Source organism: Salvelinus sp. IW2-2015, linkage group LG13 (genome assembly GCF_002910315.2).
Source record: "Salvelinus sp. IW2-2015 linkage group LG13, ASM291031v2, whole genome shotgun sequence".
NCBI classification, from domain to species: Eukaryota; Metazoa; Chordata; class Actinopteri; order Salmoniformes; family Salmonidae; genus Salvelinus; species Salvelinus sp. IW2-2015.
In genome coordinates, this window is record NC_036853.1 from 28,314,283 (window position 1) to 28,338,377 (window position 24,095).

The 24,095-nt window shown below is 43.5% G+C and overlaps 1 protein-coding gene across 1 annotated transcript in view; it reads right to left on the minus strand.

Annotated features, from left to right (window-relative positions):
• Window positions 1–227: 227 nt before the first annotated feature.
• LOC111972393 (cadherin-2-like) overlaps window positions 228–24,095 on the minus strand; it is a 79,527-nt gene continuing 55,659 nt past the window's right edge. The window contains exons 14-16 of the mRNA XM_023999441.2: window positions 15,346–15,485; window positions 10,537–10,698; window positions 228–474 (exon numbers count right to left, since the gene is read on the minus strand). Of these exons, the coding sequence (XP_023855209.1) occupies window positions 268–474; window positions 10,537–10,698; window positions 15,346–15,485 (509 nt within the window). The 3' untranslated portion in view covers window positions 228–267. The remainder of the gene's footprint in view (window positions 475–10,536; window positions 10,699–15,345; window positions 15,486–24,095) is intronic.

A 24,095-nucleotide genomic window follows, 5' to 3' on the forward strand; every position in this document is an offset into this window, starting at 1 on the left:
CAGTCACCATATTCTCCTCTGAGTTTTAGCAATCCTAAGCATATGGGGAACAATCCACTAGGCTCAGTTATCCTGTTTGCTAGCAGGTTAGGCTAGCAGTTGCCACACCAACATACTCCACTTTGTTTCTGTTCCTCTGTTCAAGACAAAATAGAAGTCTTTTTACAACCAGCACTCCTTCCCTGTCCCATGATAGAAAAGTGCCATTCATGTTCGCTCCCCCATCCCACCCACCCCTTGCCAATTCCCCCCAGCACGGGGCTAGTCCTAGTTGTCCTCTCCACCATAGAGGTCTGCCAGCTTGCGGAAGCGTGGGCCCCAGTCGCTGAGGTAGTCGTAGTCCTGGTCTCCGCCGGAAGAGGAGGAGTGAAGGGAGCTGAGGGAGCCAGCGGTGGAGCCACTGCCTTCATAGTCAAACACCAGAAGACTGTCGTAGGGAGGCGCTGTCGGGTCATTATCAGCTGCCTTCAGACCCTGTGGAGGGAGAGGAGAGATAAGGGTAGAGGAAGAGAGAGATAAATATTGAGAGAGAGAGAGGAGAGAGATAAAAGGTAAGAAGAGGGAGTAAAGGAGAGGAAGAGGAGGAGACAAATTGGGAAAAAGCGAAAGAGGTAAGGGGAAAGAGGGAGAAAAATGATTTTTTTAAATGTCAGGAGAGAGAAAAAGAGGGGGAATGAGATATATAGAATGAGAGAGATAGAGGGAGCAAGAGAGTAAGGGTAGAGGAGAAAAAGGAGGGATTATGGAGGGTGGAGGAGAGAAGAGGACGATTTAGGTCAGGCTAGACAGATGCTGGGTCTGTCTCTCTGAGGAGATTCAGCAGATTACTGAACATAGCACTATATTTAAAACCAACCCACACACACACACACACACACACACACCACACACACCACACACACACACACACACACACACACACACACACACACACACACACACACACACACACACACAACACACACACACACACAACACACCACGGCTGACAGACTTTGTTAAATATAATAATAACTTGTCATTGACTGACGTCTTGTCTCAGTGCAAAAATCAATAAAACAAATCTGATAAGATGAGGCTCTAGACATGTTTTTGGAACATGTCAGTCTTAGTCACAGCAAATTTGTGATCAGAATTTTAACAACCACAGTGTTAAATGTAACACTTCCTTAGAAATTATATTGGACCATCTCAAATAGATGTTAACCTTAGTTGATCAACACTTCGAAAAGTAACACCCCAAGAGTGTCGAGTCATTAACACCATGGGTGTTGCAAAAAAACCCATAAATTAACACTTGCTGATGCTGTTACACTTTCTCAGTGTTAGGGAATTAATACCTGTCGTGTTACAGTAACTCATGTTGGGGTGTTGTTTTAAAACTTTAGGGCAGGTGTGCCCAACCTTTGACTTGAGATCTACTTTTTAATTTCCAGCCTGATGAGATCTACAGTCTCTAAATCGAAACCAACCCACAAAATGTATGAAACGCAACACACCACTGAGTATGGACCTGCCGCTATGATACCCAACTATAATGTGGACAAATAACATGCTTTCCACAATTAAGTGTGACTTATTTAATTTTCTACCTTTGTGTGACTTTGGCATTGGCTCCTCTCCTTGTTCGGGCGCGTCCGGCGGTCGACGTCACCGGCTTTCTAGCCATCACCGCTCCATTTTTCATGTATCCATTTGTTTTGTCTTGTTCCCTGCACACCTGGTTTTCATTCCCCAAACAATTCATATGTATTTATTCCTCTGTTCTCCATCATGTCTTTGTGTAGGATTGTTTCGTGTTACGTGTATTTGGATATTGTGGATTTTGTTACGCGCATTTATATTTGTCTATGTTCCGTGTTTTAGGCACATTTGTTGTTTATTTTGTGCTGTTTTCTAAACCGGAATAAATTGCGCCTGTTCACTACCCTCTGCTCTCCTGCACCTGACTTCGCCTCCGATACACACTCATAACAGTGAAGGCAAGTAGTTTTTTATATTCAGGGCTGTAGCAGCTCGTTGCAAGTCTCATGCAGGCCACAAGGTGGTCATCAGTTATAGTAGATCTGTACTTGGACTTTTCTTCATGTGAGAAAAAGCAGACTCACAGATGTAGTTTGATCCAAAAAGGGCTGATAAGTTGAGAGCACATTTTTCTTATGCTGGGATACTTCTCCTCTACAGTAGCTCCCAGAATTCTTCCTTCATCTCAGTGGTTGCCCTGCATTTTAGCAGAATGTCATTTTGAAGGGTGAGCATTTCAGTTTCTGCTATAGTTGTGTCCAACTGAAAACGTGATCCCATTTTGGAGGCAATGACTTCCACATTTACAGTAGGTCTGTGCCAAACGGAAAGCACATATAAGTGGCAATAAGCTCAAGTGATGCAAAGTCAGTGAAACGACTGTCAAACTCAAATAAGATGCTCTGGACTTGCTCTACATAATGTGCACTGTCAAGCTGTGCTGTATCCTTGCCCTGACGTTCAAGTTTTCAATGTATGTGTTGAAAGAAGTGCAGGTCCTTACGTTGCAGTTTTCTTGTGAGCAGTTGTAGTTTGCATTTAAGTGTTCACAGAGCTGATCATGTCGATTACATGTTTGCCTTTTCCTTGCAGCTATATATTCAATTCATTAAGCATGTAAGTTAGGTCAGTGAGAAAAGCTAAATCCAGGAGCCACTGTGTGTCCTCTAGCTGTGCATATTCTGCATGTTTGGAGACCTTGAGAAACTCCTTGATTTCAGGCAACACTGAATCTCCCTAAAAATGTACCTCGGGTCAGCCACCACACATCTGTGTGCAGCAGCAGGTCTGGGTGCTCTGTTTCAGTCTCCTAAGTGAGCGCGAAATAGCCTCCGCTGTAGGCTTCTTGCTCGAATAGAACACACAATCTTCAAAGCAACATCCATCATCTCTTTCATGTTTAACATCTTCCCGCGCAAAGCTTGCTGATGAATTACGCAGTGATAACTAAGAAAGCCGGGGAAAGAATCATATCGTTCGCACAATGCAACGAACCCTCTAATGCGGCCTACCATAGCGGGTGCCCCATCGGTAGTAATGGAGACACGCTTACAAAAGGGCAGTTGTGGATTCCACTGTTATTCAAATAACACTGTCAATTTCAAAACACTTTTTACCTCAACACCAACATTTTAATGTGTAATTAGTGTAATTATTTCTACATGTCATACCCCAAACTATTTATTTCATTTGATTGATTTAAGGAGGAGTGAGGCAGTGGGAGAAGCATCTTTTTGTCATGTCTGCTAGATTAAGCTGTCTAGATCAGCTCGCCATGTCTGACAGCTCGCCTCATTATTCAGAGCTGTGTTTGGCAGACGTCTCTATCCTTCCTACCTAAACTCAAACAAGAAGTACCAGTTACATACTCAATACGGAATAAGTCAGATGAGGTGAATGCTAAGCTACAGGACTGTTTTGCTAGCACAGACTCAAATATGTTCCGGAGTCATCCGATAAAATTGAGGAGTTTACCACATCAGCCTCCAGCTTCATTAATAAGCGCATCGACGACATCGTGTCCACCCAGTGATGTACGTACAAACCCCAACTGGAAGCCATGGATTACAGGCAACATCTGCACTGAGCTAAAGACTGGAGCTGCCCCTTCAAGGAGCGGGACACTAATCGGGACACTTAGAAAAAATTCCGCTACGACTTCCTACAAGCCTTCAAACAGGGAAATCTTCAATACAGGACTATGATCGAATCCATCTACGCCGTCTCTGACTCTCGTCGGCTTGCAAACTATCACAGACAAAAAATGGGAAACCCAACCACGAGCTGCCCAGTGATGGGCACCTACCAGACAAGTTAAATGCCTTCTATACTCGTTTTGAGGCAAGCAACACTGAACCATGCATGAGAGCACCAGCTGTTCTGGACGACTGTGTGATCTCGCTCTCTGTAGCCTATGTAAGACCATTAAAACAAGTTAACATTCACAAGGATGCGTGGCCAGACGAATTACCAGGACGCGTACTCAGAGCATCAATTGACTAGCTGGCAAGTATCTTCACTGCCATTTTCAACCTCTGTAATACCTACATTTCAAGCAGACCACCATAGTCCCTGTGCCCAAGAATGCCAAGGTAACCTGTCTAAATAAATATTGCCCCATAGCACTCACATCTGTAGCCATGAAATGCTTTGAAGGTCATTGCTCACATCAATACCATCATCCCAGACACCCTGGACCCACTCCAATTCGCATACCGCCCCAACAAATCCACAAATGACACAATCTCTATCACACTGCCCTCTACCACCTGGACAAGAGGAAAACTTAGGTGAAAATGATGTTCATTGACTACAGCTCAGCATTCAACACCATAGTGCCCTCCAAGCTCATCACTAAGCTCAGGTCCCTGGGACTGAATACCTCCCTGTGCAACTGGCTCCTGGACTTCCTGACGGGTAGACAACAACACATCCACCATGCTGACCCTCAACACAGGGGCCCCTCAGGGGTGTATGCTTAGTCCTCTCTTGTACTCTTTGTTTACTGACGACTGCGTGGTCGTGAATGACTCAAACACCACCATTAAGTTTGCTGACTAAACAACGGTGGTTGGCCTTATCACTGATGACGATAAGACATCCAAAAGGGAGGAAATCAGTCACCTGGCAGTGTGGTGCCAGGACAACAACCTCTCCCTCAAAGTCAGCAAGACAAAGGAGCTGACCATAGACTACAGGAAATGGAGGACTGAGCATGGTTCGTTCCACATCAACGGGGTTGTAGTGGAGCGGGTTGAGAGCTTCAAGTTCCTCTGTGTCCACATTCAGTAAGAAATTAACATGGTCCACACACCAACACAGTCGTGAACAATGTACGACAACGCCTCTTTCCCCCCAGGAGGCTTAAAAGATTTGGCATGGGCCCTAAGATCCTCAAAAAGTTGTACAGCTGCAACACTGAGAGCATCACCGCTTGGATGGCAGGTTACTGTATATTTACAGGACCTTCACTAACACACATTTACATCATATACCTGGAACACCTGACTACAGTAACATGCTGTATTTCTAGAATTTACAGTGCATTACTGTAAACACAGTGGTTAGTAAAACTATGGCAAATTTACAGTGCAAGTAGTTAGTGCCAACGCTGGGCAGTATTTATGTTGTATTTGATATCGGTATTTCAATACTTATTTTGTCATTTGTATTTCACTGGCCTGAACTACAATTCATGTAGCCTATTTTGCAACAGTTTAATTACCACAAATGTATTCCATATTTTCTATAACAAATACATACTTGCATGTAGCCTGCTTAACTACAACATTCTTGGTAACGGTAACAATCTTTTTACTTGCTATAACTGTGGTATATTTTTGTTTACCTTAGTTTAATACACCGACTAAGTCGCTCTGGATAAGAGCGTTTGCTACTGTATATGACCAAAATGTAAATGTAAAAATTAACACTTGCAAAGCACACTGCTGGGTATTATTCTAATGACCACCGCCCCCAAACAAGAGCAAATTTGATCAAAATACAAATAGTTTGAGGGCAGAGCTTATTAGAATAACACCCAGCAATGTGCTTTGCAAATGCAATTTTTTACATTTACATGTTGGTAATTTAGCGGACGCGCTTGTCCAGAGTGATTTACAGTCAGTGCATTCATGTAAGGTTGATAAAAAAAACATCATAGTCTTAGCAAGTAAGATTTCTGGAACCATTACTGGGAATGCTGTTGTAGTTAAGGATACATTGGTCTTCAAAATATCTTCAATTTGTAAGAAGATACCTTTAGGATGAATCTTTGCCTGTCTCTGGCTAGTTCACAGTAATTTGCCACCAGTGTACAGTAAATTACTGCAACATACAGAGCAATGACATGGTACAATACTGTAAGAATGTAAATGCTACTGTAATCATGTTGGTATTTTAGTATTTTACTCTAATTACTTTGGATTAGTGCAAACTGGTTGGCTGCTAGGTACTTGCATATTACAGTATATTCATGATTATTTGGTGTTTCACGTCTATGCTAGTGATGGGTCGTTCGCAAACGAGTCGGCTCTAAGAGCCGGCTCTTGAAGGTGAACTTTTTGATCCGCCTCGCATATCAGAATAGCCAAATCTATTTATAAAAATAAATAAAAATTAAGATATGAATAAGATATGAGATATGAATAATCAAAAGATCTAAATAAATAGAATGAACTAATTCAAAGAACAATTTATTTTATTTTTATAATATAGACCTAAATGCTCAAGCGCACACACATTCGTTCTGACTGTCTGCTCAGACTAACAGCCTCACCTTTAGTTCCTGTCAATCAGACACACAGTGTCAACCAATGAACCAAAGATGCGTGAGGGCCGAGACAACTCACTCACAGTCACACACTTAGCAGCCGAGGAGAGAGAGGAAGGACAGCTGTGAAAACAACAGCTGGAAAATGAGTCGGAAGCACAGTAGCATTTGTCTACATTATTAAAATGCATCCAATGTTAGAGCKCAGTGTAGAATTTGCCAAAACAAAATCTCATATAAAGCCGGTTCTACGCACAACCTACACCGGCGTATGCGAACTGTGCACCCAACTGTGAAGCTAGCTGTAGCCTGCTGCCTGCTAGTGATAGTGGTGGAGCCAGCACCTCCACACGTGGAGATGTATCCACTCAGTCAAGTAGGCCTACTCTGCGATCCACAGCATCGCAGTCTTCTATGGGCCAGTTTATGCCAATGTCTGTAGCAAAACAAGGCCAAATTGTTATTGCATTGGCTAAAATGATTGCCACCGATTTCCAGTAATTTTCGACCGTGGAGGACAGAGGTTTTAGAAATTATAGCAATAGTCTAAATCCAATGTACACAATTCCAAGCAGGAAAACCTTTTCAAAATCACTTATTTCACAACTGTACGAGGGCACATGGGCTTCAGTGAGGGTAAGAGTCCAAAAAGCTACTGCAGTTTGCCTTACCACTGACTGCTGGACATCAAGGGTAACCACTTCTTACATGTCACTTCATTGAAGATTTTTGATGTCTAGCTGTCTTCTGGACTGCTTTGAGTTCAGCGACAGACACACCTCAAAGAACTTGGCAGAGAAACTGTTGAGAGTGGCCAGATAATGGAAAGTAGATGGAAAAGTGCTGTTGTGTTAGCAACAATGCAGCGAACATAACCCATCATCCATGTCTTGCCCACACAATCAACCTGATTGTAAGAGATACTCTGAAGGTGATGAAGCCCACTGTGGACAAAGGGAAAGCAGCTGTGGAATACTTCCACAGGAGCACAGTAGGTGCTGAAAAACTAAAGTCTACACAACGCCAGATCGGGATGCCTGAGCTGAGGCCTAAACAAGACTGCACTACAAGGTGGAATTCAACATGTTATATGTTGAAGCGGTTTCTTGAGTCAAGGATGCCATCATCTCTGCCATTGTCAATGCACCTGTTGATGCTCTGACCCAAGAGGAATGGGAGGTGGTGGAGGAGGTGTGCAGAGACCTGGAACCCTTTGAGCAGGTCACTGTGGAGATCAGTGGAGAGAGGTACAGTAAGCAGTTATTACTACATCATTATTTAATCCAATATTATATATGTATATGAGCAGTAGACGAGGATGTAGTATCAGGAGACAAAACGTGAACTAATAAAGTTACTGTTCTCTCTTTTCAGCTATGTGACAGTCTCAAAAATGATACTTCTGTGTAAGGGTCTGCAGTGAATCACAGCCAGCCGCCAGAGAGAAGCAAATTTAACCACAGGACATGTGCCAGAGTTGATGGACACCCTATGTTCATCAATGGACAGAAAGTTCCACAGAGTGGAATATAATCATGTGCTATCAGAAACCGCTGCACTTGACCCCAGGTTTATGAAGTTAGCCTTCAGTGAGGCCAGAGCGATTGATGAGGCTCTTCAAAGAATAACCTCAGCAGCAGGGAGAGACAGCCCCAGCAGTCAGCTGGCTCAGGCACCAGAGCAACAGGGAGAAGAAGGATCAGATGGAGCAGAAGCACCAGCAGTAGTGCCACAAACTTCTGTTGTTTGGATGCTGTTTGACGAGAGAGCAACTGGGGATGCATCACGAAGGAATCCCTCAGCAGATGCCATAATGGAGGTCTGATACTATTTGGAGGAGCCCCTCCTCCAAATATCTGCAGATCCTCTGAGCTGGTGGAAGAACAAGGCCTCTGTCTACCCACGGCTTACTAAAGTCATGACAGGGAGACTCTGCATAGTGGCCACATCCGTTCCCTTTGAGAGGGTCTTCTCGAAAACAGGATAATAATTACTTAGAGAAGAAACCGCATCAGCCCCTCGAAAGTGAGGCAGCTTGCATTTCTGAATGCTCAAAGTTCAACAGTCACATCTCAACATCAACTGTTCAGAGGAGACTGTGTGAATCAAGCCTTCATGGTTAAATTGCTGCAAAGAAACCACTACTAAAGGACAACAATAAGAAGAAGAGACTTGCTTGGGACAAGAAACGCGAGAAATGGACATTAGACCGTTGGAAATCTGTCCTCTGGTCTGATGAGTCCAAATTTGAGATTTCCGGTTTCAAACGGCGTGTCTTTGTGAGACACAGAGTAGGTGAACAGATGATCCCTACATGTGTGGTTCCCACCGTGAAGCATGGAGGAGGAGGTGTGATGGTGTGGGGTGCTTTGCTAGTGACACTGTCAGTGATATATTTAGAATTCAAGGCACACGTAACCAGCATGGCTACCACAGCATTCTGCAGCGATACGCCATCCCTGCTGGTTTGCGCTTAGTGGGACTATGATTTGTTTTTCAACAGTACAACGACCCAACACACACCACCATGGTGTGTAAGGGCTATTTGACCAAGAAGGAGAGTGATGGAGTGCTGCATCAAATGACCTGGCCTCCACAATCACCCAACTTTAACCAAATTGAGATGGTTTGGGATGAGTTGGACCGCAGAGTGAAGGAAAAGCAGTCAACAAGTGCTCAGCATTTATCCTTTTATCCTTCAAAACTGTTGGAAATGTATTCCAGGTGAAGCTGGTTGAGAGAATGCCAAGAGTGTGCAAAGCTGTCATCAAGGCAAAGGGTGGCTACTTTGAAGAATCAAAAAATATATTTTGATTTGTTTAACACTTATTTGTTTATTATATGATTTCATATGTGTTTTTTCATAGTTCTGATGTTTTCACTATTATTATGTAGAAAATAGTAAAAATAAAGAAAAACCCTTGAATGAGTAGGTGTGTCCAAACTTTTGACTGGTACTGTACTCTATGGGGTACAGCATTCTCACTAATGGCGCAACAAATACTGTATAACCTCTTCCAAGGCACACCTCAAAATATGTTAATGATCCAGAGAGCATTTCGCCCACCCACAACATTTTCCCACAATGCAACATAATTCAGTATGCTGCTGTAAATATACAGTTAATACAGTACTTTACTGTAAAATTGTACTGTAAAATTATTTTAAAGCAGTGTAGCGGAACGCCAATGAGCCCCGATAACAGTACTGTAATATTGAATTACAGTAGCTAACTGAAAGTTTTGCAATAAACTTTCAGCAATTTGTTACAGTGCACCTGTTGTTTACGAAGCATGGGACAAATAACATTTGATTTGATTTGACACACAAGACCTAGGAAACACAGCGAAAGGGATGGGGATACCTGGTCAGTTGCACTCCTGAATGCATTCAACCGAAATGTGTCTTCTGCATTTAACCCAAACCTTCTGAATCAGAGAGGTGCGGGGGGCTGCCTTATTCGACAACCACATCATCGGTGCCTGGGGAATAGTTATTGTGGGGGTTTTCTGCCTTGCTCAAGGGCAGAACAGCAGTTTTTCCACTTTTGCGGCTCAGGGATTTGAACAAGCAACCTTTCGGTTACTGTCCCACTGCTCAATAGAAAAACATACTGTATTAACCCTTGGCCAAGAGTTTGCCTCATTGCCTACATTTACATTTACATTTAAGTCATTTAGCAGACGCTCTTATCCAGAGCGACTTACAAATTGGTGCATTCACCTTATGACATCCAGTGGAACGGCCACTTTACAATAGTGCATCTAAATCTTTTAAGGGGGGGGGGGGTGAGAAGGATTACTTTATCCTATCCTAGGTATTCCTTAAAGAGGTGGGGTAGATACAGAGGTAGATACAGTATAGACATAAACTCAACTAGATTCAACACACATATTAAATCTACCTAACTGAGATTGAGCTATGACTATTCTGTTGTAGAGCCAACTGGAGCTGTCTAGAGGTGGAGCCCAAAGCCAGTCTCTCTCTGGGGATTAATGAAACTCAATGGATTTATCTTAAAATAGCCAGCAGGGCCAGCCCATGTTGTTACCACGCTAATCCTCACTGTTAGCAAAGCTAATTAAGAATTACTCATAGAGGCTCTCTCTCTCTGTGTCACACACAGTGAGTCACATACACACACAGTCATGCACACACAAGCTCATACGCATAGTTTCACACAATGACACACATGTAAGCGAGCATGCTCCCAATCAGACTCACACACACTTTGTAGCTACCTCGTGGATGAAGTCTCCTATATCTCCGGGGTGGGGTGCAGCAGAACGGAGGGGGTACAGGTGGTCCTGGTGTAGGGGCCTCTCATCCATACGTCGGATCCCCACCTTCACCATTTCTGTCTCCAACGCGTCGGGCTGCTGCAGCTGGCTCAGGTCATAGTCCTGGAGGGGGAAGGGAAGGAGGGAGGGAATGAAGGCGGGAGGGAGGGAGAGAGAGATGCATACACTGAATCAAACAATGTAACACAGGCTGCACTACCACGTAGATCCTTAGGTATTATTCCCATGTTGGTGACACTGTGGTGCGGTAACCATGACTGAAACGGTCCTAAGCAGTTTATTCTATAGAAACGACGCATGATCAGAGATCGCATAAGGTTATGAGATGAGCTTGTGACACTGGCTGTAAATGCAGTGATGTAGTGGTGAAAAAAACATGTGGGTAAATGCTGATTGCCATTTGCTGTGAATAAAGTCATGCTCACTATACTTTCAAAGCATTTTCTGCAAAAGGTGGGTAAACACTCACGCAAAATAAAAAAAGGTGCGTAAACGGCGTTACGTGCGTTTACCTTTCACGACACCACTGTGTATACACTGTAAAAAGCTAAATGATGCTGTTCAAGTGCTTTTCTCAAGTGCTTTTACTCATTGGAATGATTGAAAATTACACTTTGGTTCGTTCAACCCATTCTTTTCAATTAGTCTGAAATCAAATAACAAATTTGACAGTTCAATGTTTTTTATTGAAAGAAAGCTTCTAAATTGCTTTCAACACCTCATGCGCATTGGATAGAGGTAGTGATGGGCAAATGAGCTTCCTGAAGCATTGAGGCTTTCCAGACAATTCACATTGTTATTTTTGCTCACCCTTGAGAGGGAATGTCATTTTAGTTAATGAGGTCTATTCTATTCATTACTCAAACGTGTACACTGCCAGCGTCTGTGATGATACAGTATGTGCATAGGTGCATGTGATTCAAAAGAAACTGATAATGTGTCTATGCTATGGTAGCCAATGCATGGTTAGGATCTTGTGGCTACTACATGTGAAAGTCGAATATGTTTGGAAACCTAATTCCAAGTTATTGAGCAAACTTCAATTCTTGAATTACAGAGAAAATATTTAATTGCTTATAATCCAACTGAAGAAATGTAGGTGGGTAATTCCCCTCCGAAAATGGGTTGTATTTACATGAAATATTAGTTTGGATTTGTTATTTATTAAGTTTAATCAAAGGGGAAACGTAAGTTGAGTGTTGAATGAAATAAGTTAAACTTAAAATATAGGTTTGGTAATAATCCAATAAAACAGTTGGCATTGAAACATACATTTGAATTCAACACATGCAGTATTTTTCCATTTAAAAAACCTAACTCATTTACTTGTAAGCAGTTGAAGATTTTTTTTTAGGTTGATCCAAAGAGTCATTTTTAACAGTGTATGTAACTGCTGTCATGATCCCTCTCTCTCATACCAACATGACCTTACACCGCCTCATTGAATGAGAGTGTTCATTTTTTATTGTTTATTTCACTTTTGTTTATCTATTTTACTTACTTCGGCAATGTAAACATATGTTTCCCATGCCAATAAAGCCATTACATTGAATTGAGAGAGAGAGAGAGAGAGAGAGAGAGAGAGAGTGAGAGAGGGCTAAGAGAGATAGGCTCTGATTTCCTTTCGAATTGCCAGTGTCTGATTCATTGAGAAATCATCCAGAAAAACATGATGAAACATCCATCTCCAAGGGGGATCGACTTAAAGAGCATTTTCAGGGACAATAAAGCCTGGCCAAGTAATGACCTTGTGCTTTGTTCACCGTAATAGCTAACCAATGAAACACTTTCTGGGGAGAGCTGTGAATGCCACCATAACATGATGGACAGAGAGAGAAGTAGAGGAAATGGATGGATAAATAAAGATGGCTTTGTCACTAGGCTAGGCTTTATTGTTATTTCCTAGACAGAGGAGAACACCTGCAGGCTTATTTCCCAATGGCACCTTATTCTCTTTAAAGTGCACTACTTTTGACCAGGACCCAAAAGTAGTGCGCTATATATGGAATAGGGTGCCATCTGGAATGCGGCCACAGACATCTCTACAGACAGCCAGCCAGCCAGCCAGGTCTGAAAGGGACTCAGCCATTGTTACCGGAGGAAAATAGCTGAGTTTTGTCATCGCTCACCATGCTCAGTCTTTGACACCAGGATGATAGGCTAAGTACACAAAAAGCTGATGAAATGATTTTATCCTGTGCAATGTGTGTGTTTGTCATTTGAGAGGCTGTATTATAACTGTATGTCTGGAAGTCTTTGTGTTTGGGTCTTCTGAAAGAGGTTTGTGCTTCTCTTAGCAGTGGCTGGTTGAAGAGGACATGGCCATTAGTACCAGAGAAGAGAGCCACAATGTGCGATTCATGTATAGAGAGACTGTACACCTTACTTTTTGGATTGTCTGGATTTGTTACAGGTCAGGCCTGTGCTGTTGTTAGCATTGGCTATGACCATCAACACACAATGGTGTTAGCCTCAGTCTAGTAACCGTTTAGGACCAGAGGGCCAGACTTTGTCTACATCCCAAATGTCGCCCTATCCCCTTTATAGTGTACTTTTGACCAGGGCCCTATGGGTTGCACCCTCTGCGGCTCTGCCATTGGTATCAAATCAAATCAAATCAAATTTTATTAGTCACATACACATGGTTAGCAGATGTTAATGCGAGTGTAGCGAAATGCTTGTGCTTCTAGTTCCGACAATGCAGTAATAACCAACAAGTAATCTAACCTAACAATTCCACAACTACTACCTTATACACACACAAGTGTAAAGGGATAAAGAATATGTACATAAAGATATATGAATGAGTGGTGGTACAGAACGCATAGGCAAGATGCAGTAGATGGTATAGAGTACGGTATATACATATGAGATGAGTACTGTAGGGTATGTAAACATAAAGTGGCATAGTTTAAAGTGGCTAGTGGTACATGTATTACATAAAGATGGCAAGATGCAGTAGATGATATAGAGTACAGTATACAGTGATCCCTCGCCACTTCGCGGTTCACTTATCGCGGATTCGCTATTTCGCGGATTTTCATAATGCATTTTTTTTTTTTTTTGGTGCATTGTGCTCTGCATTCTGATTCGCTAAAAACTCACTCCCGCTTCTTGTATCAAAACATGCTACGAATTGTGCTATCATTTTGTCGTCTCGTGCAGTTATGTGTACGTACATAAAACAGCTTGGCAAATTTACATTAAGTTGGCCAGGAAGGAAGGAAGGACTAACGCTTGGTCGCTTAGCAACCATGGTGCGAATGGCCACTGAACTTAAGCGGTAGCTGAGGAATGGGACCCTTTGATGAGCCGTTCATTACAGTTCTCCAACGTAATCGATGGTGGCATGTCGGTGTACAAGGATCTTTTTGCAAAGAAGAAAAAAGAGCGACCACAGCTGGGTCCTATCACTATGTTCTTCTCCCGAACAAACACACCTGCACCGCGGGCTTCAGAAGAAGAGAACACTGCAGAGCGCAGTCAGGATGCAGCGGCCCAGTCTGAAGAGCAGTGAAACGGCCTACACGTGAGTCACTGTATTTGTATACATGTAATAGTTGCTAATTGTAAAAAAAAAAAAAGTTTTCTATTTCGCGGATTTCACTTATCGCGGGTCATTTTCGGAACGTAACCCCCGCGATAAACGAGGGATTACTGTATACATATGAGATGGGTAATGTAGGGTATGTAAACATTATATTAAGTGGCATTGTTTAAAGTGGCTAGTGGTACATTTTTACATAATTTCCATCAATTCTCATTTTTAAAGTGGCTGGAGTTGAGTCAGTATGTTGGCAGCGGCCGCTAAATGTTAGTGGTGGCTGTTTAACAGTCTGATGGCCTTGAGATAGAAGCTGTTTTTAGTATCAGTGTAGCATAGTATGCGTTTAGCACCAGAGAGCCAGACTGTGTGACTGTTCCTGTAGCTGTCCCTGGCCTGACCACTCCCCATAGCCCCTCACCACTGGGAGTCCCAGATAGACATTATTAATCCATCTCACAGCTGGGGGGCTGATCAGGGGGAACTAGCCGCTCCGCTCTCCAACAGTTAATTTTCCCGTCACTGCCAATTCCTCGACATGACAATTTCCTCGAACAATGGGTGGGAAGTAGCATCCATCGCAGTGAAAGATGGTCTCTCGCCTTTCCCCCCGCCTCCCATGCCATTGCCATGGCAATAAATGTTTATCACCCCCTCTCAGAGTGCCATTATTAATATACAATGATTGGTCAGCTAGGTCCTACAACCCCCATGAGCAAGTCCACTGTAACAGAATGACGCTGAGACTCATTCATTGATTTCAAATATTAACAAACCATATAACTCTATGAACAAGTACTACTTGTAAAAATGCACAAATAATATTTTACAAAAACAAGTGGAAAGTTAGGTTACAGAATTATGATTTTTGCTGTTCATTGTTTTACCAAACTTTGCATCTGCACTGTTCTTCAAGTAAATGTGTTTTTGTATATTTTTTCTGTGTAAATATTCAAATTTGGCATACATTTTAAAGTGAAAAATCTCAGAATAGTTCAATTTTCGTGGAATTGCCCCCATGTGACAGTCCCTCAGTATGTGTGTGTCTGTGTGTCAACCATTGTAAATCCTCCTTGCCTCCCCCTTTACCCCAAGCACTGACCTTGTCTCCCACTAGCCGTTAGTGGACGGCTAACCCTCCATCTGATTCAGCAGCTGATTGGCTATGCTATCATTATGCTAATGTTAGTGTGTGTTTTCTCTACCTGGTCCTCCTCTCCTCCTCCTTCTTCGTCGTACTTCAGTATGTTGTCTCTGACATCGTCCTCTGGGTCGATGAGCAGCTGCTTGGCCTGACGTTCCTTATCCCTCCTCTTCATCCACATCACAAAGAACAACACCATCACTACAGAGAGGGGGGAGAGAAAAATAGGGAGGAGGAGGGGAGGGAGAGAGGGATGACGAGGGGAGAGAGGAAGGGACAGAGGAAGGTGGGGGAGAGAAAGAGAGGAATAATTAGAACTTCACAACCATTTCATTTGAGCAGTGCACATTGCATCCAAGGGCACATTTACACCACATTCCCTTATCACTCAAGAACACACAGAGAGAGAGAGAGAGAGAGAGAGGGAGAGCCAGAGAGAGAGAGCGAGAGAGAGAGAGAGAGAGAACAATAAAGAGGATGGTGGTGGGGAGAAGATAGAAAGTAGGTAAGGATGAAGGGAACAACACGTAGCTTCAGTTTTTATTCATCCATTTTTCTCTGCCATGTTAAAGAGAGGAGGTTTTAAGCTTGAAAGGAGCTTGATCAGCAATTCCCTGCTTTGATCCACATATTCAGTGCAGATTTCAGAAGATGGCTGGGTGTGAGGCTGGGGTTGTGACGGGTGCATTAAGGGTGAGGCAGGGGGCTAGACTGGGGAGGTTGGGGTAGACTGGGCGAGGGGGGTAGAGGGGTGTCAAAGGGCTGTAAAAGGTGGAAAGGGGGAGGGGGTTAGGAAGTACCAGTGATGTGCTCAATACGGAAGAGGTCCGATGAAGCGGATGCTAAGCTAAGGAGACTGTTTCGCTATGTTCCGGCATTCATCCGATAACGTTGAGGAGTTTACCACATCAGTCAATGGCTTCTTTAATAAGTGCATCGACGATGTTGTGACCATACGTACAAACCACAACCAGAAGCCATGGATTACTGGCAACATCCGCACTGAGCTAAAGGCTAGAGCTGCTGCATTCAAGGAGCGGGACAGTAATCTGCACGCTTCAAAGAAATCCCGCCACGACCTCCAATGAGCCATCAAACAGGCAAAGCATCAATATAGGACTAAGATCAAATCCTACTACGCCAGGTCTGATGCACAAAGGATGTGGCAGGGTTTGCAAATTATAAAAGATTACAGGGCAAGTCTGGAGGCAAGCAACACTGAACCATGCATGAGCTGGATGCAGGGATTTCTCCTATAAAGCAACATTTTTATGGAATGGTCTGCCTATCCATGTGAGAGAGACAGACTTGGTCTCGACTAGTGATGCACCGATATTATATTTTTGGCTGATACCGATATCACATATTTTCCTTGCCCCCAAAAAACGATACCGATACCAATAACCGATATTTACAATTTTAGCAGCTTTTTAAGCATTCTAGTACAGTTAAATAGTTAACACACACACATGGACGCAGCGGTCTAAGGCACTGCATCTTAGTGCAAGAGGTGTGCCTACAGTCCCTGGTTCAAATCCAGGCTGTATCACATTCGGCCGTGATTGGGAGTCCCATAGTGCGGACCACAATTTGCCCAGCGTCGTCCGGGCCGTCATTGTAAATAAGAATTTGTTCTTAACTGACTTGCCTAGTTAAATGAAGGTTACACACACACACACCAAAAAGTTACAGCATTTACGGATGTCCCCATTACCAGTAAAACATAATGAAAACCTATTTCTTTCACTTATTTACTGTGCTGTTTCGTTGTTCACTTGTTCAGTCGTTTCTTTCTCAAACAGGATTTCTATGGAACGCCGTTTGGGTCTTTGCGTGTCAAAAAAGATAACTATAGCTACTGAAACAGATGTTGTGTTATTTGACGTGTATAACACAACATCTGTTTCAGTAGCTATAGTTAGCTAGCTAACTATATAGCTAGGTGTCATCTAAAATAACTCTAATTTATATGACAGTTCTTATTTGATAAATGGTGGTCGGACCCATCTATGTGAAGCTAGCCACAATAAGGTTTAGTCACAATAGTGAACTTTGCAGTTAGCATTCAAAATAAAAGTATGGCATAATTCTACTATTTGTATTCATTAGCATTACTGTCAATGACATACATTTATTTTGAAAGCAAACCGCAAATTCCACTATTGTGCCTAATCCTTATTGTGGCTAGCTTCACAACAGATAATCCGATGCAGTCGAGCCTCACTAGCCAGATGAAGCTAGCTGGCTGCTTATAACGTTAGCTTTGTGCAACAGGGTTAAGTTGCTGACTAGCTATTTATTTTCATGAACTGAAGTTAAATTTCAATAGGCGAACAACAAGTGGCAACCTAGCTAATACTTACTCACAAGGATTCCTAAATCATTGATAAGAATAATGAAAATGACTGCAGGTTCTACTGGTCAGTTTTCAGGCTGGTTGTATTGGTGCTAGCTAGGTACCAAGCTAAAGCTAGCTACCCCAGAAGTTTCGGTCGAACAAATGATGCTTTATTACCAACGCGGTATTGTAAACACATCGTTCGTGGCCGGTGTTTGCTTGTTTGCAGACTTTTTTGTATAGCTTTGACAGTGCTACTGTATCTTTTTTGACACGCAAAGACCCAAACGGCGTTCCATAGTATGTATGTCGTGAAGTTAATAGCAGTGACGCAATTACGGTATATCTCAGGTAGGGGGAAAAAAATTGCGCACTTGGTAGTGTGTACCGGCGCTCGACCAGTCGGCGAAAGCCAACATCTCCCACGACAGAGAACGGTTGATTGTCAAGGGCAATGAATTCCATTATCTTGGCCTCAATGTATTTCGACTTTGAGTTGTGTAGCTGAAATTTTGTTACTCTTTCAAATGACTACAAGATCCACACAGCAGTCATTGTGGGCTAGTTTAGGAATGCTGTGTGGCACGTATAGCGCCACATTTATGTGGCGTCATTACATCATGTACCTACGTTATATGGGTATGCACGTCAGCTGTGACATCGGTTTTCAACATCAGGCGTTAAACTAGACATCGGCCAATACCGATGTTGGCATTTTTAGCTAATATCGTCCGATTTCGATATGTTCACCGATACATCATCATCCCTAGTCTCGACCTTTAAGTCTTTACTGAAGACTCATCTCTTCAGTAGGTCCTATATTAGAATGTAGTCTCGCCCAGGGGTGGAAAGGTGAACGGCAAGGCACTGGAGCGATGAACCACCCTTGCCGTCTCTGCGTGGCTGGCTCCCCTCTCTCCACTGGGATTCTCTGCCTCTGACCCAATTACAGGGGTTGAGTCACTGGCTTACCATGCCGTCCCTAGGAGGGGTGCGTCACTTGAGTGGGTTGAGTCACAGACCTCTAGTGGTGTGGGGGCTGTGCTTTGGCAAAGTGGTTGGCCCTGTCCGGGGGTATCGTCGGACGGGGCCACAGCGTCCCCGACCCACCTCTGTCTCAGCCTCCAGTATCTATGCTGCAATAGTCTATGTGCCGGGGGGCTAGGGTCAGTCTGTTATATGTGGTGTAATTATTCTGTCTTATCTGGTGTTCTGTGTGAATTTAAGTATACTCCCTCTAATTCTCTCTCTCTCCCCCTCCCCTCCCATAGGACCTGAGCCCTAGGACATGCCTCAGGACTACCTGGCCTGATGACACCTGGCTTTCCCCAGTCCACCTGGTCATGCTGCTGCTGCAGTTTCAACTGTTCTGCCTGCGGCTATGGAACCCTGACCTGTTCCCCAGACGTGCTACCTTGCCCTGGACCTGCTGTTTTCGACTCTCTCTCTCTCTCTCTCTCTCTACCGCACCTGCTATCTCAACCTTCTGAATGCTTGGCTATGAAAAGCCAACTGACATTTATTCCTGAGGTACTGACCTGTTGCACCATCTACAACCACTGTGATTATTATTTGACCCTGATGGTCATCTATGAATGTTTGAACATCTTGAAGAACTATTTGACCTTAAGGGCCATGCACACTTATAATCTCCACCCGGCACAGCCAGAAGAGGACTGGCCACCCCTCAGAGCCTGGTTCCTCTCTAGGTTTCTTCCTAGTTTCCTGCCTTTCCACTGTGCTTTTACATCTGCATTGTTTGCTGTTTGGAGTTTTGGGCTGGGTTTCTGTATAGCACTTTGTGACATCTGCTTATGTAAAAAGGGTTTTAAAATACATTTGATTTATTGATGAGCACACCAGCTGTTCCGGATGACTGTGATTTCGCTCTCCGTAGCCGATGTGAGTAAGACATTTAACCCCCTAAGGTCGATGTCCAAGCCCCCGCAGAAATCGAATTAACATAATAAAAATCCCCCCAAAAATGTATATTTAAGATAGAGAGACACTATATGTAGAAAATTACGTGGACAGCCCTTCAGATTAGTGGAATCAGCCACACCCGTTGCGGACAGGTGTATAAAATCGAGCACACAGCCTGGCAATCTCCATAGACAAACATTGGCAGGAGAATGGCCTAACTGAAGAGCTCAGTGACTTTCAATGTGGCACCATCATAGGATGCCACCTTTCCTAGTGTCGGCTTGAGTGGTGTTAAACTTGTCGCCATTGGACACTGAAGCAGTGGAAACGACGGACGAATCTGGGTTTGGCTGATGCAAGGACAACGCTACCTAGCCGAATGCATAGTGCCAACTGTAAATCTTGGTGGAGGAGGAAAAATGGTCTGGGGCTGTTTTTCATGGTTTGGACCCCTTAGTTCCAGTGAAGGGGAATCTTAATGCTACAGCATTCAATGACATTCATTCTATGCTTCCAACTTTATGGCAACAGTTTGGGGAAGGCCTTTTCCTGTTCCAGCATGACAATGCCCCTGTGCTCAAAGCGAGGTCCATACAGAAATGGTTTGTCGAGATTGGTGTGGAAGAACTTGACTGGAAAGAGCCCTGACCTCAACCCCATTGGGATGAATTGGAACACCGACTGCGAGCCAGGCTTAATGGCCCAACATCAGTGCCCAACCTCACTAATGCTCGTGGCTGAATGGAAGCAAGTCCCCACAGCAATGTTCCAACATCTAGTGGAAAGCCTTCCCAGAAGAGTTGAGCTGTTATAGCAACAAATGGGGGACCAACTCCATATTAATGCCCATGATTTTGGAATGAGATGTTCGACGAGCAGGTGTCCACATACTTTTGGTCATGTAGCTTATCTGATTTTTGGCATTGGATGCGTCTCAATCCACCGCATCCGCTTATATAACATTTCTGCACCTGCGGTGAAAGGTGACAGAGCTAGAGAGTGTTTGTCAAACCATGAGACATCCCGAAACTTGGTGTTCTCACACAATCGTCTGTAGCATCCGAATGGTTTGGCCTACAAACTATTATGACCTCTCTATGGAAAGATGACAATTGGTACAGTTTGTACAGTTGGTACAGCCGATTTGCTAATTTATGTTTGTAACATCCGAACAGTTTGGGCTACACACTAATATGACCCCTCTGTGTTAAGGCGAGACTCTCACAAACACGTACATGTCACACATCACAAGACTCGTCTGAAGGTTCCCCAGTACCAGTCAAAAAAGTTAATGGGAGTACTGTATATATGGAGACTGTTTAGTGACCAAAATATGGGGTTAAATACATGTAAAAAATGTATCTTATATCTCTCAGATATAGGATAGACACTTCAGAAGAAACTCCCTTTAGATTTGTTTGGGGAGGGACTATCTGTTGTTCCATGTAGTGAATCTGTTATTCAATGCGTTTGTATGGGCTAATAGCAGTAAGGCCAAATACAATTTTTCATCAAATAAGTTATTTATATATTTTTTTGATACTTCAAGCGGTCTTAAAATTCACAATCAAATAGCAAAAAGGATCCTTGGTATGAACTTCTTTTTTAAAAATCTGTAATTTAGTAGTAACCCCCCTCCACCAGCTTAGACAGGATTAAACAGGTTAACATTCGCAAGGCCGCAGGGCCAGATGGAATACCAGGATGCGTACTCAGCATGTGCTGACCAGCTGGCAAGTGTCTTCACTAACACATTTTCAACCTATCCCTGATCCGGTCTGTAATACCAACTTGTTTCAAGCAGACCACTATAGCCCCCATGCCAAAGAACACCAAGGTAACCTGCCTAAATTAATATTGTCCTGTAGCACTCACATCTATAACCATGAAATGCTTTGAAAGGGTGGTCAAGGCTCACAGCACCATCATTCAAGACACTCTGGACCCACTCCAATTCACATACCACCCCAACACATCCACAGATGATGGAATCTCTATTGCACACCATATTGCCCTTAAACACCTACACAAAGGGAATACCTATGTAAGAATGCTGTTAATTTACTACAGCTCTGATTCAACACCATAGTCCACTCCAAGCTCATCACCAACCTCAGGACCCTGGGTCTGAATACCTCCATCTGCAACTGAATCCTGCTCTTCCTGATGGGCCACCCTCAGGTGGTGAGGATAGGTAACAACACATCCATCACGCTAACCATCAACACGGAGGCCCCTCAGGGGTGTGTGCTTAGTCCCTTACTGTACTAACTGTTCAGCTAGAACTGCGTGGCCGTGCACAACTCCAACACCATCATCAAGTTTGCTGACAACATGACGGTGGTAGGACTGATCACCGATGATGATGAGGCAGCCTACAGAGAGGAGGTCAGAGACCTGGCAGGCAGTGTGGTGCCAGGACAACATCCTCTCCCTCAACATCAGCAAGACAAAGGAGCTGATAGTGGACTACAAGAAATGAAGGGGTGAGCATGCCCCATTGGGGCTGTAGAGGTGTGGGGTCAAAGATTTGGCATGGGCCCTCAGATCCTCAAAAAGTTCTACAGCTGCACCATTGAGAGCATCTTGACTGGCTGCATCATCGCTAGGTACGGCAACTGCAAGGCACTTGACCGTAAGGCGCTACAGAGGGTGGTGAGTACGGCGCAGTACATCACTGGGGCTTAGCTCCTTGCCATGGGCTCCCGAGTGGCGCAGCGGTCTAAGGCACTGCATCTTAGTGCAAGAGGCATCACTACAGTCCCTGTTTCGAACCCAGGCAGTATCACATCCGGCCGTGATTGGGAGTCCCATAGGGCGGCGCACAATTGGCCCAGGTTTGGCTGGGGTAGGCTGTCAGTGTAAATAAGAATTTGTTCTTAATGACTTGTCTATTTAAATAAAGGTTCAATTAAAACAAATCCAGGACCTATATACCAGGCGGAGGGCCCCAAAAAATGTCAAAGACTCCAGCCACCCAAGCCATAGATTGCTCTCTCTGCTAAATGTGTATCTGTTTTTGTATGTATATTGATTGATTGAATTTTATGCTACACAAAGATAAATTAAAAAAATTCTAAACTAATCCAATCACATTTTTTGCACCCGTTACATAAATGGTTGTTTCCATTTAAATGGCTTACTTAGTCTCCTCATAGTGTTCCAACCCCTGACATTAATTATGAATGCAGGTTGCGGGTGAATAACTATTCCAACTGTTCAGCTCGTGCTAAATGGGGTGGGTCGAAGGCCTATCCCACCGCAGGGCTTCACCAAGCTCTGGCTCACCCCCCCTTCCCTTACGGATGCACTGTTGGTAGGAAAACAAGTAGAGACCACCCACCAGGCAGTGGCTTTGGTAGACACTGTAGCCTTGGGGTGGTACGAATGAAATGGGGCATCGACCCCAGACAAAGGGTCCCCCACAACACCTAAGGTCCCGGGGGTAATGGCCTGTCAGCGCTGAGGCACCTAGGGCGATGCGCCTAGGGGAGGGGTCTTCTCTGGGCCCCGATGGATGGGTACGGAGTTGATTCAGAAGAGGAAGCATTTTGATACAGGACATCCTGTTCCTGTACAAAATTACCGTAGACAGCTTTTTTAACAAATTACATGTTTTCCATGTCTTACATTTTTTTTTACTTTTGTTTTAAATCATGTGTGCACATTTAATGGCTTTACAGATTGGATATATAAGTACTTTTGTCTTAGGTTGTTTTTTTATTGTTTCAATCAAGAACACATACTTTTAAACTAATAGATGTAATATTCAATGCTGTTTTGAATGCATATTATGCCGTTTAAAAGTGTACATACGATGATGTAAATATATGAGCTGTGCAAGTGAAATTGTGCTAATCAAGAGAAACAAAACCATTCCAACTGTATCCTAACTATGGCTGGATTCCAATAGGATTTACAAATCACTTTGCAAGCCAGTAGAATGTGACTTGCAGGTAGGGTTGCAAAATTCCGGTTACATTCCTGTTTAATCAGCTTCCACACTTATTTTTATTCAGGTTAGTTCATAGGAAGAGAGTGTAGATGAGGCCTTTTCCCCCCCCCCATAGTCGAAAGTTATGTGTAAAGTCCAATGCTAACACAGACAAGGCCTGCATTCAAGCTGGTATTCTATCTGGAGGAATGCTATTGATAGTACCAAATTATTTGCTAGGCATGCATCAAGCAAAGAGCATTTAATACACTGCACTGTGGAAAGAAAAACTAGTTTGATGTGCTATGGGAACATCGCTGTCAACACTAATTAATGATGGGTAGCTGGCAAGAAATCGCATGTATTTGTCTATGATTATGGACATTATTGAGTTCCTTGTTTCAAACCAGCACCACTGAGGGGGATGCAATAGAGCCAAGAGGGGAGGGGGGCAGTGAACTTTTTGGGAATATAGTCTCCGAAAAGACAAGGAACTTGTCAAGGTGTTCAGCACCATATGCCACAACACTGCAACTCTTCTGAAAAGGTAAGAAACAATGTAGCTGGTTGGTTTTTATCAAAATCTTGGTGGAATATCCAGCGGTGTCATTTCAGC